Source organism: Scyliorhinus canicula, chromosome 6 (genome assembly GCF_902713615.1).
Source record: "Scyliorhinus canicula chromosome 6, sScyCan1.1, whole genome shotgun sequence".
NCBI lineage: Eukaryota > Metazoa > Chordata > Chondrichthyes > Carcharhiniformes > Scyliorhinidae > Scyliorhinus > Scyliorhinus canicula.
Window position 1 is genome coordinate 179,449,846 of NC_052151.1, and position 16,609 is coordinate 179,466,454.

The 16,609-nt window shown below is 49.4% G+C and overlaps 1 protein-coding gene across 3 annotated transcripts in view; it reads left to right on the plus strand.

The window, feature by feature from the left end:
• egln1a (egl-9 family hypoxia-inducible factor 1a) overlaps nt 1-16,609 on the plus strand; it is a 134,224-nt gene that overhangs the window by 31,853 nt on the left and 85,762 nt on the right. Inside the window, exons 2-3 of one of the 3 annotated variants that reach the window (XM_038800522.1) lie at nt 2,158-2,290; nt 3,062-3,704. The exons of 1 other annotated variant lie outside the window; for it this stretch is intronic. In XM_038800522.1, coding sequence (XP_038656450.1) covers nt 2,158-2,290; nt 3,062-3,135 — 207 coding nt within the window. In that variant the 3' untranslated portion in view covers nt 3,136-3,704. Of the gene's footprint in view, nt 1-2,157; nt 2,291-3,061; nt 3,705-16,609 lie in introns of those variants that run through there. One more of the 3 variants, XM_038800523.1, reaches the window with a different exon arrangement.

Here is a 16,609-nt window from a genome sequence, read left to right on the forward strand (position 1 = left end):
AATATCTCTTTCATTCTGTGGTATCCAATGCCAGCTAATACCATCTTTTTTAAAATTCGTTCAGGATATGTGGACATCACTGGCAAGATCATCATTTATTGTCCATTACTAATCTGTCCTCTCGTGATCCCAGTATTTACATCAGGTTATAGGATTGAAACAGGCCATTTGGCCCAATCAGTCCATATTGGTGTTTATGCTCTACTCGAGGCTCTTCCAATTTTTCCTCGCCTGACTCCTCACAATTAGCTTTCCTCCAATCTGGTCTTCTTCATCCTATGTCCTCCTCAACTATTGTCTTAAAATGTATCATACTATGGTCAGTATTGCCTAGAGACTTCCCTACTTTTGCTTCTCTTATCTGTTCCGGTTCCTAGGTTTCTCCGCATTACTAGATCCTACAATGAATTGTACTTTGTTGGTGTTCTTGCATATTGGATTAGAAAGGAATCCTGTGCACATTGTTGGATCACTGTCCCTTATTCTCTTTACCTATCTCTTGTTAATATCAGAGTTGTTAAAATCCCCCTTGAATATTTTTGTGTTTCTTTACTCAGTTCCCTAATTTGTGGCTAGCCCAGTTCAGTTTCTGGTCAGTGGTGATCCTCAGGATGTTGATGGTGGGAAATTCAGTGACGGTGAGTGGGTTGAATGTCAGGGAGAGGTGGTGAGCCGGTCTTGCTTGAGATCGCCCATGTCATGAGGACCTTAGTTTCATGATTACCAATGCAATGTTTTATCAAATAACCATTTATTACATGCAAGGTTCTGCACAAGAGCAGTTAGCCATGATATATCTTAATGAAAATTGAGATTCAGTTAATCTACAAATTTGCATGTGGGATTGCTCCCAAGTGTAGCTCAAAGTGCTGTGCATCACAAAGCACAAAAAGATGAGAGACGAGATAAGTACCAACAATATTAACAACATTTTATAAGCAGACAGACTGGAAATGTTTCCATCAGCTAGCTGAGCAGTGGTGGAAGATTATTACCTACCCAACAACAAAGCACTGGGAATGGATTTGCCAATTTGAATAGAAGAATAGAATTTTTATTTTTCAGTGACATAATTCATGGTTGTCAGTTTTAGACAGCAGTGGTCTGCAGGTGAACTCCAGCCAGCGCCTATTTTGACATTTATCAAGCCAGTTTTCATTGGACTATGATCAGCTGAGCTCAACACAAGTCCTTCAGAAATTGCTTTCCAAGAAATTAGAATTGAATTGGAGTGATGGGTGGGGGAGTTGATATTCCCCATCTCAATTTAAGCCAAACATTACAGTTAGAGCTGCAATTTAAAACTATCTTTAAACAAAATTGAAATGTGGGTTTAAAGTCTGAAGACAAACCCGTATCAACATGCTTTGTGTTCTGCAACAGGAAGTGTGTGTAGAATCATAGAATCCCTTCAGTGCAGAAAGAGGCCATTCTGCTCATCGAGTATGCATCGACCCTCTGAAAACGCGTTCTATCCAAGCCCACTTCCCAATCCTATCCCAATAACCCTTTAAGCTATCCCTGGACACTTGAGGGGCAATTTAGCATGGTCAATCCACCTAACCTACACATTTTTGGACTGTGGGAGGAAACTGGAGAGCCCGGAGGAACCCCACACAGACACTGCGGAAACGTGCAAACTCCACATAGTCAGAGACCCAAGGCCGGAACTGAACCCGGGTCCCTTCGCTGTGAGGCAGCAATTGCACCGTGCCACCATGCCTTAACTTCTCTTCCCCTCACTAAAGATAGTAAAAGGGAGATTATGTGCTGGCAAGTTATATTTCACAATCCAGTCAGTATTTAATAATTACAGATTCATTTAATTAACCTCAACTGCCAATATGGGATTTGAACTCGAGTCTCTGGATCATTTGTCCAGTCTCTAGATAGCTAGTACAGTAACATTACTATTATACCCAATGATTTACTCAGATGTTTTCCTTTTGCAAAACCATTGTCTTTTTACCATTGTCAGATTTCAGCTCCCTAAATTTAGGAAGCAATATCATAAGGCTTTTGACAAAGACTGGTGTGTTGTGACAGCTAAACATCTGGGCTCATGGGATCTAACTTAGGCGTTTTTTCCCCAAGTGACTCGATCCAAAGAAAAAAATATAAAAAGGTCGATGTCTTTTTTTCAATTGCTTTACCTAGCAAACTTTGGATCCATGCAATAAAAACACAGCAAGTCGGGGAGCATCTGTGGGCAGAGAAGCAGAGCTGATGTTTCAAGTTGTTCTTTCGTCCAAAGAAATTTGCAATAGATGTTCTGAGAATAAACTTGGAGGTGAGAAAATATGATATGAGAGAATATATGTTATTGTGGGGTCAAATTCTGTCCAAACTCAAGTGCAGTATTATTTTTGCTTGGATTCAGATTTGATTTTAATTGGATGCTGCATTTTATGAATCCCCATGTAATTTGAAGTATAGACCATTCTGAATCATCTTTCCCATTTTCAGTATAGGTTTCTTTATTTGAGAAAAAACTGAAATACAACATACCACATTTGTGTGTTTGTTCTGTCCCCTTGTTCACATCACCCAGAGCCTGCAGGCTGGCTTCAAGTTCCTCACTCCAGCTGATCCTATTGGTGACTGGGCCACTTACATTTTTGTTCTTTGCTCTGAAAAGTATTAATTTGTCACATGGACAAAAGCACTTGCATCAGTATTAAACATATAAGTTGGCATGTCTGCATTGTTAAACATTGTCTGTGGCAGCAGTTGTCTTAAAATCACAGCTTTTTTGAAATTGAAAATTTTTAAATGAGCCTTCAGCACAAAGGCCTCGCAGTTATACTGCTACACTAATTCCAACAGAATTTTAAAGATAATTTTTGTAGAGAGTATCTGTAAGCATTAAATAAATATATTAATTTACATGATGTGGCTTTGCTGGCTTGGCCAGCATTTTATGCCCATCTTTCGTTTCCTTCCAGAAGGTGGTGGTGAGCTGCCTTCTTGAATATTAGAAAGGGTTGGTTCAGGTGAATGTTGCTTGATTTATTTTTAAGCTGGAAATGTTTATATTTTAATAGTTTTTTTTGTGTGACAGTGCCATTTGTTGCATCACAGAATCCATGCACCAGTGAAGAAACTGGGCCAGGTTTTTTTGGATTCTGCTGCTGAGACAGTAGGAAGAATATCTAGAAAGGAAAGGCTCCAATCAACAATGGTTTAATTTACAAGAGTGAATGATGCAAATGGAGTATAATACTGGAGGCTAACTTTCTTAATTAAGTTTTAACCTTAATTCACAGAATCCAAAATGTAATTCACCATTGCAGAAATTTGAATTAACTGTATCTTTCTATCCCTGAATGGTCAATATATACGTTTTAACTAATTAAATTCAACCGTTGCATGGTAGAACAACCTTTTTAGCAACATTTTCAGAGTATTTTAATGTTTGAAGGGCTTTCGATTATTTGAGAAATGTGATGTGTTTATAAAGAACATCGTTGGATTAATGTCAAAAAATGTGAACAAATACAATTTACCTTGTAGCACATTTTAACAGCATTGTGTGTTCCTCGAAGAATGGCTTGGTTACTCTGGTCAATTAACAGTTAATGGGGTTGTTGAGGCTGGCTAGCACAGTCAAGTAGTGGCAAAGATTTATCAGCATAACATGATGAATGACCGGTTGCCTCGAAGAAGGCTGTCCAAAACCCAACAGGTCTGGGGCCAAGACCAGAATATGTGGGTGTGGTTGGCCAGGCCGCCTTGGCACCGTTCACATCTACCCTCCACCTCTGGGAAGAACCTGCTCATTCTGGTTCTGGTTAAGTGGGCTGTTTTGTGTTAAACTTAGCCTTGCACATGTGGAGGTGGAGTTGACCCTGCTCAGTGCTTCGCTCCAAAGTCCCCACCCTATTTCAAACCCCAAGCCCTCCTCCCACTTCTCCCTTGTCTCGTCCACTTGGGTGTTGCCCCCCCCCTTAGCAGTCGCCCATACATGTCACCACAGCTCCCTTTCCCTAAGATGTCTGCATCCAGCAGGTCCCCTTGGGTACGTCTTGTTTCCCTTCGTAGGAAGATTTTGATTTGTAGGTACCTAAGTTTGTTTTCCTCCCATCAGCTTGAATCTTTCTGTCAGCTGTTCGAGGGTAGTTAACCCGTTGTTGGTGTAAAAAAAAATCCCCCCCCCGTCGTCCCCGTCCTGTCTCCACCTTTTTTACCTTTTCACTCTGCACAGACAGTGACCCAAGCCAGGAATCGAACCTGGGACCCTGGTGCTGTGAAGCAACAGTACTAACCACTGTGCGACTGCATGTGATTTCCCAGCGCATCCCCATCACCGGAAGTATTCTCTGTTTCAGCGGCTAAATGCCGCCGCCAGCGGAGCCTGTGTGGTCTTTTACGACCAAAAAATCGGCATGAAACCCTCACCGATTCCAGGGTCTGTGGAGGTTGCACCCGCGGCAACTGAAACTCTCGCCTCCTGTGCCGAAAACGGCCAGAGAATGGCCGCGTCCCGGGCTGCGCATGTGCACGGCTGACGACCCCAATCTGCCAACCGCAACCTCGCAGCCCTCCCCTGACCAGTCCCCCAGCCCTTGCAGAAGGCCCGCCCCCAGTCAGCGGTACGGATCCTGGCTGGGTTTAGCAGCGCTTGCCACAGTCCACGGCCGTCATGCCGGGTTCCCGCACTGTTGGGGCCACACGTACCTCGCGCCGTCGGGAACCCGGCCCATCGTGGGTGGGCTTGCCAATGAGGCGGCAACACCGTTGAAGCAGTGCGCGCCACGATGACGCCAGTTTGGAGGGCGCGGAGCATGGCAGTTCGGCGCCGGCTCCGATTTCGGCGGGAAAATCCATTCTCCGCCCGATCGCCGAGCACGATTTTGGGGTCGGGCTACAGAGAATTCACTGGATTGACCCTTGTCTTTTGCAGAATAAATCAAAATTGAAGGGTGGTGGGTATGGGAAATGCATTAAAATATATCCATTTGTTTAACTAAAAGTTTATGTCTGCTTATTTTAAAGATTTTTGGAGTTGCCTTTCAGCTTCAGGAATGAGAAGGGTCCAAGTCTTCACATGTAGATCATGCATTTGGGAGTTTGATGTCTTTATGTATTGTCTCTAAAACCCACACCTTGTTTGAATTAATAGAAAAAAGAAGATAAATAATTTTATGGGGGAGGGGCCAGCATGTGGCGCAGTGGTTAGCACTGGGTCTACGGCACTGGGGACCCGGGTTCGAATTCCTGGGTCACTGTCTGCGTGGAGGCTTGCACTTTCTCCCCGTGTCTGCTTGGGTTTCACTCCCACAACCAAAGATGTACAGGTTAGGTGGATTGCCCACGCTAAATTGCCTCTTAATTGGAAAAAAAAATAATTGGGTACTCTAAATTTTTTTTTTTTTTTTTTAAACAAAAAAATATTTTATGGGCTGCTAAGGCTAATAGAAACTTGTGGAAACATTATTTGGGGTACCATATAAATAATTTTGTTTTTAAATTTAGAGTACCCAATTAAGGGGCAATTTAGCGTGTCCAATCTACTTAGCCTGCACATTTTTGGGTTGTGGGGGCGAAACCCATGCAAACACGGGGCGAATGTGCAAACTCCACACGGACAGTGACCCAGAGCCGGGATCAAACCTGGGACCTCGGCGCCGTGAGGCTGCAGAGCTAACCCACTGTGCCACCGTGCTGCCCATAAATAAAGCTGTCCTTGAACTCTTGGTCAGTGCCAGTGTTAATTGAACAAAAGTTTTAATTGATGAGAGTGATGATACAAAGAATCTTTCTCTCTCACAACATGATTGTTGCAGCTGCATCATAGTTAGTTTCTTTATAATTTTTCCTAAGAATTGAATATTTTTAATTTGCTTCACTTTTTAATTTTCTGCTTACTAAAAGAAGAAAGGAAGCAAGGTATATCTAAAGTTTTCTACTTGAATGTATGTGGTGAGTATACATGTTTCTTTGCACTTAAAATTACCATACTTGCTCATATCTTTATTAAAACAGTAAAAAATATATACAAGGCCGAACGGTCCAACCGCTAATTTCGTTTTGGAGAATCAGGATACCCTCCCCTCTGTACCAATGTACAGGGAGGGGAGGGGGGGTGGTTACTCTGATTACTAAAACAGTTCGCAACACATTTCTACAAAAAACAAATGGTACAAGCACTAAACTTTGCGCTGGAGGGACCTCGCCTCTGTACCAACAGAAGAAAAAAGGAAAGGGGGTTGGTGGGGAGGTCGGGAGTTGGAGTGTTGGTGGAGGGGGGCCCAATAGGGTACTGCCTGAACTATCTACAGAGGCAGAGAAATAAAAGAACCTTCAATTATGATGTGCCAGATTCCGGGAGTCCCGCAGAGGGGGTGAGGGGCGACACAGTGTCAGGCATGAGCCCTGCACCCCACTGCAGAGAGCCTCATGTGTCTTAAGTATGCTCTTAATTGAGGAAACAAATTATTTTAAAAAAAAATAATTTTTATTCAAATTTTCACAAAATATCAATAACAAAAAATATCAAAAGAAAGAACAAAACCCTTCCCCATGTATACAAAAAGAAAAATAAATTAACGCCTGTCATTAGCAATGAACAAATATACACGTCCCTTCAGCCCAAAACAAAGAAAACGTCTCCCCCCACCTCTCCCCTGGGTTGCTGCTGCTGCTGGCCTTTTTCTACCGTTCTGCCAGGAAATCTAGGAATGGTTGCCACCTCTTGAAGAACCCCTGCACTGACCCCCTAAGGGCAAATTTCACCCTCTCCAATTTAATAAACCCCGCCATATCGTTGATCCAGGCCTCCACGCTTGGGGGTCTTGCATCCTTCCACTGAAGAAGAATCCTCCGCCGGGCTACTAGGGACGCAAAGGCCAGAATGCCGGCCTCTTTCGCCTCTTGCACTCCCGGCTCCTCTGCAACTTCAAATATTGCGAGCCCCCAGCCCGGTTTGACCCTGGATCCTACCACCCTCGACACCGTCCTTGCTACGCCCGTCCAAAATTCCCCCAGCGCTGGGCATGCCCAGAACATATGGGCGTGGTTTTCTGGGCTCCCTGAGCACCGAACACACCTGTCCTCGTTCCCAAAAAAACGGCTCATCCTTGTCCCGGTCATGTGAGCCCTATGCAGCACCTTAAACTGTATGAGGCTAAGCCTCGCACAAGAAGAGGAGGAGTTCACCCTTCCTAGGGCGTCCACCCATGTCCCCTCCTCAATCTCCCCACCCAGCTCCTCCTCCCATTTACCCTTCAGCTCCTCGGTAGGCCTCGTCTACCTCCTACATCACATGGTACGTTCCGAGACCCTCTCCAACCCACACCCCCGAGAGCACTCTGTCCTGGACCCTCTGCGGCGGTAACAGAGGGAACTCCGCTGCCTGACAAATGCCCTTTCCTGCACGTACCTAAAGATGTTCTCCGGGGGGAGCCCGAACTTCCCTTCCAGCTCACCCAGGCTCGCAAACTTCCCGTCTACAAACAGGTCCCTCAACCTCCTAACACCTGCCCTGTGCCAACCCAGGAACCCGTCATCAATTCTCCCCGGGACAAACCGGTGGTTCCCCCGTATCGGGGACCCCATCGAGGCCCCCACCTCCACCCTGTGCCGTCTCCATTGCCCCCAAATTCTGAGGGTAGCCGCCACCACCGGGCTCGTGGTATACCTCGTTCGAGGCAGCGGCGCCGTTACCAAAGCCTCCAGGCTCATGCCCACACAGGACGCCATCTCCATCCTCTTCATGCTGCCCCTTCCCCGTCCATCACCCACTTGCGCACCATCGCTGCGTTGGCAGCCCAATAATACCCACAGAGATTGGGCAGCGCCAGCACCCCCCCTATCCCTGCCCAGCTCCAGGAACACCCTTCTCACCCTCGGAGTCCTGTGCGCCCACACAAACCCTGTAATGCTCCTGTTAAACCGCCTGAAAAAGACCTTCGGGATAAGGATGGGGAGGCACTGGAACAGGAACAGAAATCGCGGGAGCACCGACATCTTGACTGATTGCACCCTACCCGCCAGAGACAGCGGCAGCATGTCCCACCTCTTAAACTCCTCCTCCATTTGCTCCACCAGCCTCGTGAGGTTAAGCTTATGCAAGGCCCCCCCAGCTCCTGGCCACCTGGACCCCCAAGTACCTAAAGCTCCTCTCCGCCCTTTTTAGTGGGAGCCTACCAATCCCCCCCTCCTGGTCCCCCGGGTGTACAACAAACAGCTCGCTCTTCCCCAAGTTGAGCTTGTACCCTGAGAAATCCCCAAATTCCCTCAGAATCCTCATCACCTCCGGTATTCCCCCCACCGGGTCTGCCACATACAACAATAGGTCATCCGCATAAAGCGACACTCGGTCTTCCTCCCCACCTCCCACCAGCTCCCTCCAGTTCCTCGACTCCCTCAGCGCCATGGCCAGGGGTTCAATTGCCAGCGCACAAAGCAGGGGGGACAAGGGACACCCCTGCCTCATCCCTCAGTATAACCGAAAATACTCCGCCCTCCTCCTATTTGTGGCCACGTTCGCCATCGGGGCATCATATAACAGCCTCACCCACCTGACAAACCCATCCCCAAACCCGAACCTCTCTAACACCTCCCACAAGTACCCCCACTCAACCCTATCAAAGGCCTTCTCCACGTCCAACGCCACCACTATCTCCGCCTCCCCTTCTACCGGCGGCATCATTATAACATTCAAGAGCCTCCATATGTTAGTGTTCAGCTGCCTCCCCTTCACAAACCCCGTTTGATCCTCATGGATAACCTGCGGCACACAGTCCTCTATCCTCGTGGCTAAGATCTTCGCCAACAGCTTGCCGTCTACATTTAAGAGTGAGATCGGCCTGTATGACCCACACTGCAGGGAATCCTTGTCCCGCTTAAGGATCAAGGAAATCAGCGCCCGAGACATCGTCGGAGGCAGAGCCCCTCCTTCCCTTGCCTCGTTGAAGGTCCTAACCAACAGGGGGCCCAACAGGTCTGCATACATTTTATAGAATTCCACCGGGAACCCATCCAGCCCTGGCGCCTTCCCCGACTGCATGCTCCCTATCCCTTTGACCAGCTCCTCCAGCTCAACCGGTGCCCCCAGTCCCTCCACCTGTCGTCCCCCCCTCCACCCTCGGGAATCTCAACCGGTCCAAGAAGCGCCCCATCCCCCCCCTCCTCCGCTGGGGGTTCGGACCGATACAGTTCCTTATAAAAGTCCCTGAAGACCCCATTAATGCCTACCCTCCTTCGCACCACATTCCCTCCCCTATCCTTAACTCCAGCAATCTCCCTGGCTGCATTCCACTTACGGAGCTGGTGTGCCAGCATCCTGCTCGCCTTCTCCCCATATTCATACACCGGTCCCTGTGCCTTCCTCCACTGAGCTTTTCTGGTGGTCAACAAGTCGAACTCAGCCTGGAGACTACGCCGCTCCCTCAGCAATCCCTCCTCCGGAGCCTCAACGTATCCAAAGCGGGCACTGGTCCCTCTCCTCCTCCAGCTCGAGGTCCACCCTGTGCGGGGCATGGTCAGAAATGGCGATCGCCGAATACTCAGCATCCTCCACCCTCGCAATCAGCGCCCTACTCGTAACGAAAAAATCAATCCGGGAATAGGCCTTATGCACATGGGAGAAGTATGAAAATTCCCTGGCCCTCGGCCTCGCAAACCTCCATGGATCCACCCCTCCCATCTGGTTCGTAAACCCCCTCAACACCTTAGCCGCTGCTGGCCTCCTCCCCGTCCTGGATCTGGATCGATCCAGTGCCGGGTCCAGCACCGTGTTAAAATCCCCCCCCCCCCCCCCCCCCCCATTATCAGGCCCCCCGCCTCCAAATCTGGAATCCGGCCCAACAGGCGGCGCATGAAACCTGCATCGTCCCAATTCGGGGCGTATACATTGACCAGCACCACCCGCTCCCCCTGCAGCTTACCGCTTACCATCACATACCTCGCACCGCTGTCTGCCACCACATTCGACGCCTCAAACGACACCCTTTTCCCCACCAGGATCGCCCCCAACCCCCCCGATTTTTTACATCCAGCCCCGAATGAAACACCTGGCCTACCCATCACTTCCTCAATCTAACCTGATCCGCCACCTTCAGGTGCGTCTCCTGTAGCATGGCCACATCCGCCTTCAGCCCCTTCAAGTGCGCAAACACGTGGGCCCGTTTGACCGGCCCACTCAGTCCCCTCACATTCCAGGTTATCAGGGGGCTACCTGCCCCCCTCCCACGCTGACTAGCCATTACCCTTCCTCAGCCCGCCACGTGCCCGTTCAGCCCGTTCCCCACCGGCGGCAGACCCCCATCCCGACCCCCACATACTCCAGCTCCTTCTTGGCCATCTCCCCCCCCCCCCCCCCCCCCCCCCCCCCCCCTCCCCTCAAAGCTAGGACCCCCCCTAGGCTCCCTCCATTGTACTCCCGCAAGTCAGCTGACCCCGGCTACTCCCGCCCCTTCTCCGACCCCTCCCAGCGTGGGGCTTCCCCTCCTCCCCAGTGTCCACCAGCAGGCTTTCCTCCTCCCCCTCCCGCTCTGAAGCGGGAAAAAGCCAGCGCTTCCCAGCTCCGGCCCCGCCCCCATCAACCCTTAGCGCGGGAAAAAGCCCGCACTTTCCACCTGCCCGACCCCACCACCTCTACAGCAGCTCCCTTTACCGGCCCGGTCCCAACCCCCCTCCACACCGTCTGCCCCCCTCCTTGAGCCCATCCAACAAACCCAAGCAGAAAACAGTGCCCCACCCGCCCTGCAAACAACAAAGAACCAACATTAAACAGAAAACCCCCCCCCTCAAAATATAACACAGTGACATGCAGACCCCCGCACCCAGCCCTCAGTTTGAGTCCAACTTCTCGGCCTGCACAAAGGCCCACGCCGCCTCCAGGGACTCAAAGTAAAAGTGCCGGTCCTTTTCGGTGACCCACAAACGCGCCGGCTTTAGCATGCCGAACTTCACTCCCTTCCTGTGCAGCACCGCCTTCGTCCGATTGTACCCGGCCCTCTTCTTTGCCACCTCCGCACTCCAGCCCTGGTAGATCCGCACCACCGCATTCTCCCACCTGCTGCTCCGCTCCTTGGCCCACCTGAGCACACACTCCCGGTCAGCAAACCGGTTGAACCGCACCAGCACCGCCCATGGCGGCTCATTCGGCTTGAGTCTTCTTGCCAATATTCGATGGGCCCCCCTCCAGCTCCAGCGGCCCCTGAAAGGACCCAGCTCCCATCAGCGAATTTAGCATGACGATCACATAGGCCCCCATGTCTGACCCCTCCAGCCCTTCCGGAAGGCCCAGGATCTGCAGATATTTCCACCTTGACCAGTTCTCCATCTCCTCGAACCTCTCCTGCCATTTTTTATGGAGCGCCTCGTGCATCTGCACCTTCACCGCGAGGCCTAAGGTCTTGTCCTCTCTTTCGGAGGCCTTTTGCCGGATCTCTAGGATCACCACCCCCTGGGCCGTCTGGGTCTCCAGCAGCTTGTCAATGGAAGCCTGCAACGGCTCCAGCAGCTCCGCTTTAAGCTCCCTGAAGCTGCGCTGGAGAGTCTCCTGCACCCACTGCCTCCATGCCTCGTGGTCTCCGCCCGCCGCCATCTTGTGCTTCTTCCCTCGCTTCTGCTTTGGCGCTGCAACCACTTTCTTACTCGCCCCACTCCTGGTCCAGGCCATATACTGCCGGGGAAATGTTACTGGCTCCTTCCCACGTCGGGAAACGTCAAAAAAGTACCACTGGGGACCCTAAAAAGAGCTCAAAGATCCGTTCCTGGCGGGAGCTGGCGAACGTGCGACTTAGCTCCGCATAGCCACAACCAGAAGTCCGAGGAAGCAAATTATGGCTATCTACTTAAACTGATGAGTTTCTGGAGATAGAATAGCTACTATCTGTTTTTGCAGCTTGTCCTTCGTATTGCCTACAAATATTTTCCAGGTGCTGAGACCTGTCCTAATTGGGTATCAATAGATTGTAACAATCTTCCAAAGTCAAATTTCACCAAGCGAATAAATGCCTGCTCAAGACGATGTATGTAACAACTTTGGCTGAAAAATGAGTTGCTTAATTCAAATTATTTGATATAGCACTCTTCGCCACTGCCGTTATTAATTCAAATTTTTGCAGAATTCAAATTATTTTTATAAACATTGACTGAAATATCGGGACTAAACTGTGTACACACCTCTTATCCTTAATCTCCTTTTATTCGTTAAAGGGATGTGGGCATTGCCGGCTGGCCCAGCATTGATTGTCCATTTCTAATTGCCCTTGAAGGGATAGAGTCAATGTCAACCACATAGCTGTGAGTGTGGAGTCACATATGGGCCAGACCAGGTAGAAACAGCAGATTTCCTTCCCTAAAGGACATTAGTGAAACAGATGGGTTTTTATGACAATCAACAATGGTTTCATGGTCATCATTAGACATTTAATTCCAGATTTGTTGAATTCAAATTTCATCATCTGTCGTGGTGGGAATCTAACCCAGGTGGCCAGAGCTTTACCCAAGGTCTCTGGGTTATTAGTCCAGTTACAATACCATTATGCCACTGTCTCATGTTTTTTTTTAGTCTCATTAGTTCTCCAATACCCTGTGCTTTACTTTTGTACTTCCAAGTCACTGTATTAATAGAGGTGTGCATAATCATAGAATTTCTACAGTGTAGAAGGAGGCTATTCAGCCCATTGAGTCTATACAGACTCTCTGAATTTAGGGCAATTTCGACAGTCTTTGGACACTAAGGAGCAATTTAGCATGGCCAGTCCACCTAGTGGAGGATTCGGGCCCAGAGGGTGACTGTCCGAAGGCTGTCAGCTGCCCAGTATCGGGAGCAGAGGGTGCACATGAGGCTCTCTGCAGTCAGGTGCAGGGCTCACTCGTGCCTGACACTGTGTCACCCCTCGCCCCCTCTGGGGGACTCCAGGAATCTGGCACATCATAATTGTGAGTTCTTTTGTTTTTCTGCCTCCGTAGATAGTTCAGGCAGTGACCTATTGCCCACCCCTTGCCAACACCCAGACTCCGCGCCCCCCTCCTTCCCCCCCCCCCCCCCCCCTGTTCCTTGGGTATATGGCAGGGGTGGGCAAACTTTTCCGTGCAAGGGCCACATTCAGAAATTCACAATTCACAAAGGGCCGCATAGTATATTAAGTAAAATAATTACTTCACCCGGTTATGATTCTGGGCGCCTCATATAGAACATAGAACAGTACAGCACAGAACAGGCCCTTCGGCCCTCGACGTTGTGCCGAGCAATGATCACCCTACTCAAGTCAACATATCCACCCTATACCAGTAAGTAACTCAACCTTAAAACCTTAAAACCTCAACCATTAACCTTAAAAAAAAAAATTAAAAAAAAAATTTTAAAAAAAAAATTTTTTTTTTTTTTTTTTTTTAATGACTTGGTGGGCCGCAGAAATACCTTTGGCGGGCCGCATGCGGCCCACGGGCCGTAGTTTGCCCACCCCTGGTATATGGTCTCTCCAGCACAAAGTTTAGTGCTTGTACCATTTGTTTTTTTTTGTACAACTATGTTGTGAACTGTTTTAATAATCAGAGTACCCTACCCCCCATACGTTGGTACTGACGGGGGGTACCCTGTTTCTCCAACACAAAATTAGTGTTTGTACCGTTTGGCCTTGTATATATTTATTACTGTTTTAATAAGATATGACCAGTCCACCTAACCTGCACATCTTTGGACTGTGGGAGGAAACCCATGCAGACACTGAGAGAATGTGCAAACTCAACGCAGTTATCCAAAGTGGGAATGGAACCTGGGTCCCTGGCGCTGTGAGGCAGCAGTACTTTTTTTCCCCTTTTTAAATTTAGAGCACCCAATTCTTTTTTTTCCCAATTAGGTGCAATTTGACATAGCCAATCAACCTACCCTGCACATCTTTTTTTGGTTTGTTGAGGGTGAGACCCATGCAGACATGGGGAGAATGTGCAAACTCCACATGGGCAGTGACCCAGGATTGAACCCGGGTCCTGGGTGCCCTGAGGCAGCAGGGCTAACATCTGCGCCACTATGCTGCTCGTGAGGCAGCTGATCATCTCTTGCATACGACTTCACTCTTGGTATGAAAACATCTGAGCCGAAAGTATAATACCACTTAGCCATTGGGGTATTATATTTTCATTATGTGAACTATTAATCACCTGTGTACATTGAATGTTTGTTGATGTAACAAGTGGCACACATTATATCATTTAATATGGTTCCTACCCATTTAGTCTGTGAGTGAAACCAACAACTTTCAGGATGCAACATTAAGAGCCATCCCTCCTATCAGAGAGCTCTTATGATGATGGTGATTTTTCCTGGGAGGATTCACTACTTGGTCAACATTGCCTGAGTTTTTGCCTTTAAGTGTAGATTTAAACAGGGTTGTGCTCCATATTGCAAATGGTTTGTTTGAGTAGAGGCCTTTTTATGTTTCCAGCAGTCATCTATGTCCTTCCACATATGTTATTTATCGTCATATTAAGACTGGTTTATTTCCCCATCTACTTTCATTAGACCGGTCAAGCTGCAGCATCCCACATGTGGCAAGCCCATGATTTTTCACGTTGCAGCACCATCACTCCCAACTATTTACGTCTTGCTGGAACCTGGAGTTTTAAGTTCCAATATCATGCACTTCTTGCTGCCTATCAGTAACCAGCTGGAAGGCTCCTTCACCATGATTCCTGATTTCATACAAAACCCATTCGGGTTCATCCAGTGTTGCTTTTTAACATTAGATGTCTAATTGAAAGTGTCAATGTGCAAAGTGGAGCTAAGTATGTTTGTTTATAAAACCAGCTGTTATAGAACCAATTAATCATACAGACTCAAGACTTGTTTTGATCTGCACTGATTACCAGCACTTCAATTCAGATAGGAATTTGAAATAATGACAGCAAGTGAATGATAACTGAATACACTAGAAACCTGTGAGACCAAGTAATTACTATAATTAACTTGAAATTTATTTCACTGTTAGGCAAAAAGGCATAACGTTGGCACTTTAAAAGTGCTCCTGGTTAAAATCAAACTGGTGTTGACCCCAAAAGAAAACATTCCGTGGATTCAGTTCCAGTTTCCTCACTGTTACTATGTATAAAGTCTGAATTCTCAAATGCTGATTAGCAGAGCAAATCTAATCAAATGTTGAGCAATTTTTGTTTTATCCAACAACAGCCATGAAAATTCTGGTCTGCTAAATCAAAAGCTCTAATTTGTTTTTTTTGGTAGCTAAAACAGTTTGGCACATATCTATCAAATTTCCCACTCCATTTTTTCTATGTACATATTTTATAGGTGGAATTCTCAGGTTTTCTTAATGATAGGACAAATTGTAGCGAAAACTGAGAATTTGGCATTCCAGCCAAAACTCCATTCTCTTTCAGCTGCACTGGAAAATCCCAGTTGTGAACGAGACTAGATGATTTTGACTCGTATCTTTGTTTGCTACATCTACAGCAATCGGTTAGCTTACATCAGTACCCTGTACAGACCAAGCAAATTATATCATTTAATATGGTGCCTACGCATTTAGTCTGTGGGTGAAACCAACTTCCAGGATGAAACATTAAGAGCCCTCCCCCCTATTCACTCCAGATTCTCACAAAATTGACCTTGAATCATCAGCTTTTTATGATGCTTTTTGTGTGTTTGTCTCTGTGTCCCTGCCTCACTCTCACTTTTCCGTCTCGCTCTCTCTCTCTCTTCCTGCCCCTCTCTCTCTTCCTGCCCCTCTCTCTCTTCCTGCCCCTCTCTCTCTTCCTGCCCCCCTCTCTCTTCCTGCCCCTCTCTCTCTTCCTGCCCCTCTCTCTCTTCCTGCCCCGTCCCTCTCTTCCTGCCCCGTCCCTCTCTTCCTGCCCCGTCCCTCTCTTCCTGCCCCGTCCCTCTCTTCCTGCCCCGTCCCTCTCTTCCTGCCCCGTCCCTCTCTTCCTGCCCCGTCCCTCTCTTCCTGCCCCGTCCCTCTCTTCCTGCCCCGTCCCCCTCTTCCTGCCCCGCCCCCCCCTCGTCCTGCCCCGCCCCCCCCCTCGTCCTGCCCCGCCCCCCCTCGTCCTGCCCCCCCCCCCCCCCTCGTCCTGCCCCCCCCTCGTCCTGCCCCGCCCCCCCCCCCTCGTCCTGCCCCGACCCCCTCGTCCTGCCCCGCCCCCCCTCGTCCTGCCCCCCGCCCCCCTCGTCCTGCCCCGCCCCCCCTCGTCCTGCCCCGCCCCCCCTCGTCCTGCCCCCCCCCTCGTCCTGCCCCGCCCACCCCCCTCGTCTTGGCCCCGCCCCCCCCTCATCCTGCCCCGCCCCCCCCCCCTCGTCCTGCCCCGCCCCCCCCTCGTCCTGCCCCGCCCCCCCCCCCCCTCGTCCTGCCCCCCCCGCCCCCCCCTCGTCCTGCCCCGCCCCCCCCCCTCGTCCTGCCCCCCCCCTCGTCCTGCCCCGCCCCCCCTCGTCCTGCCCCGCCCCCCCTCGTCCTGCCCCCCCCCCCCTCTTCCTGCCCCGCCCCCCTCTTCCTGCCCCGCCCCCCCTCTTCCTGCCCCGCCCCCCTCTCTCTCTCTCTCTCTCTATCTCACTGCCCGTGTCTCTCTCTCTCTCTCTCTATCTCACTGCCCGTGTCTCTCTCTCTCTCTCTCTCTATCTCACTGCCCGTGTCTCTCTCTCTATCTC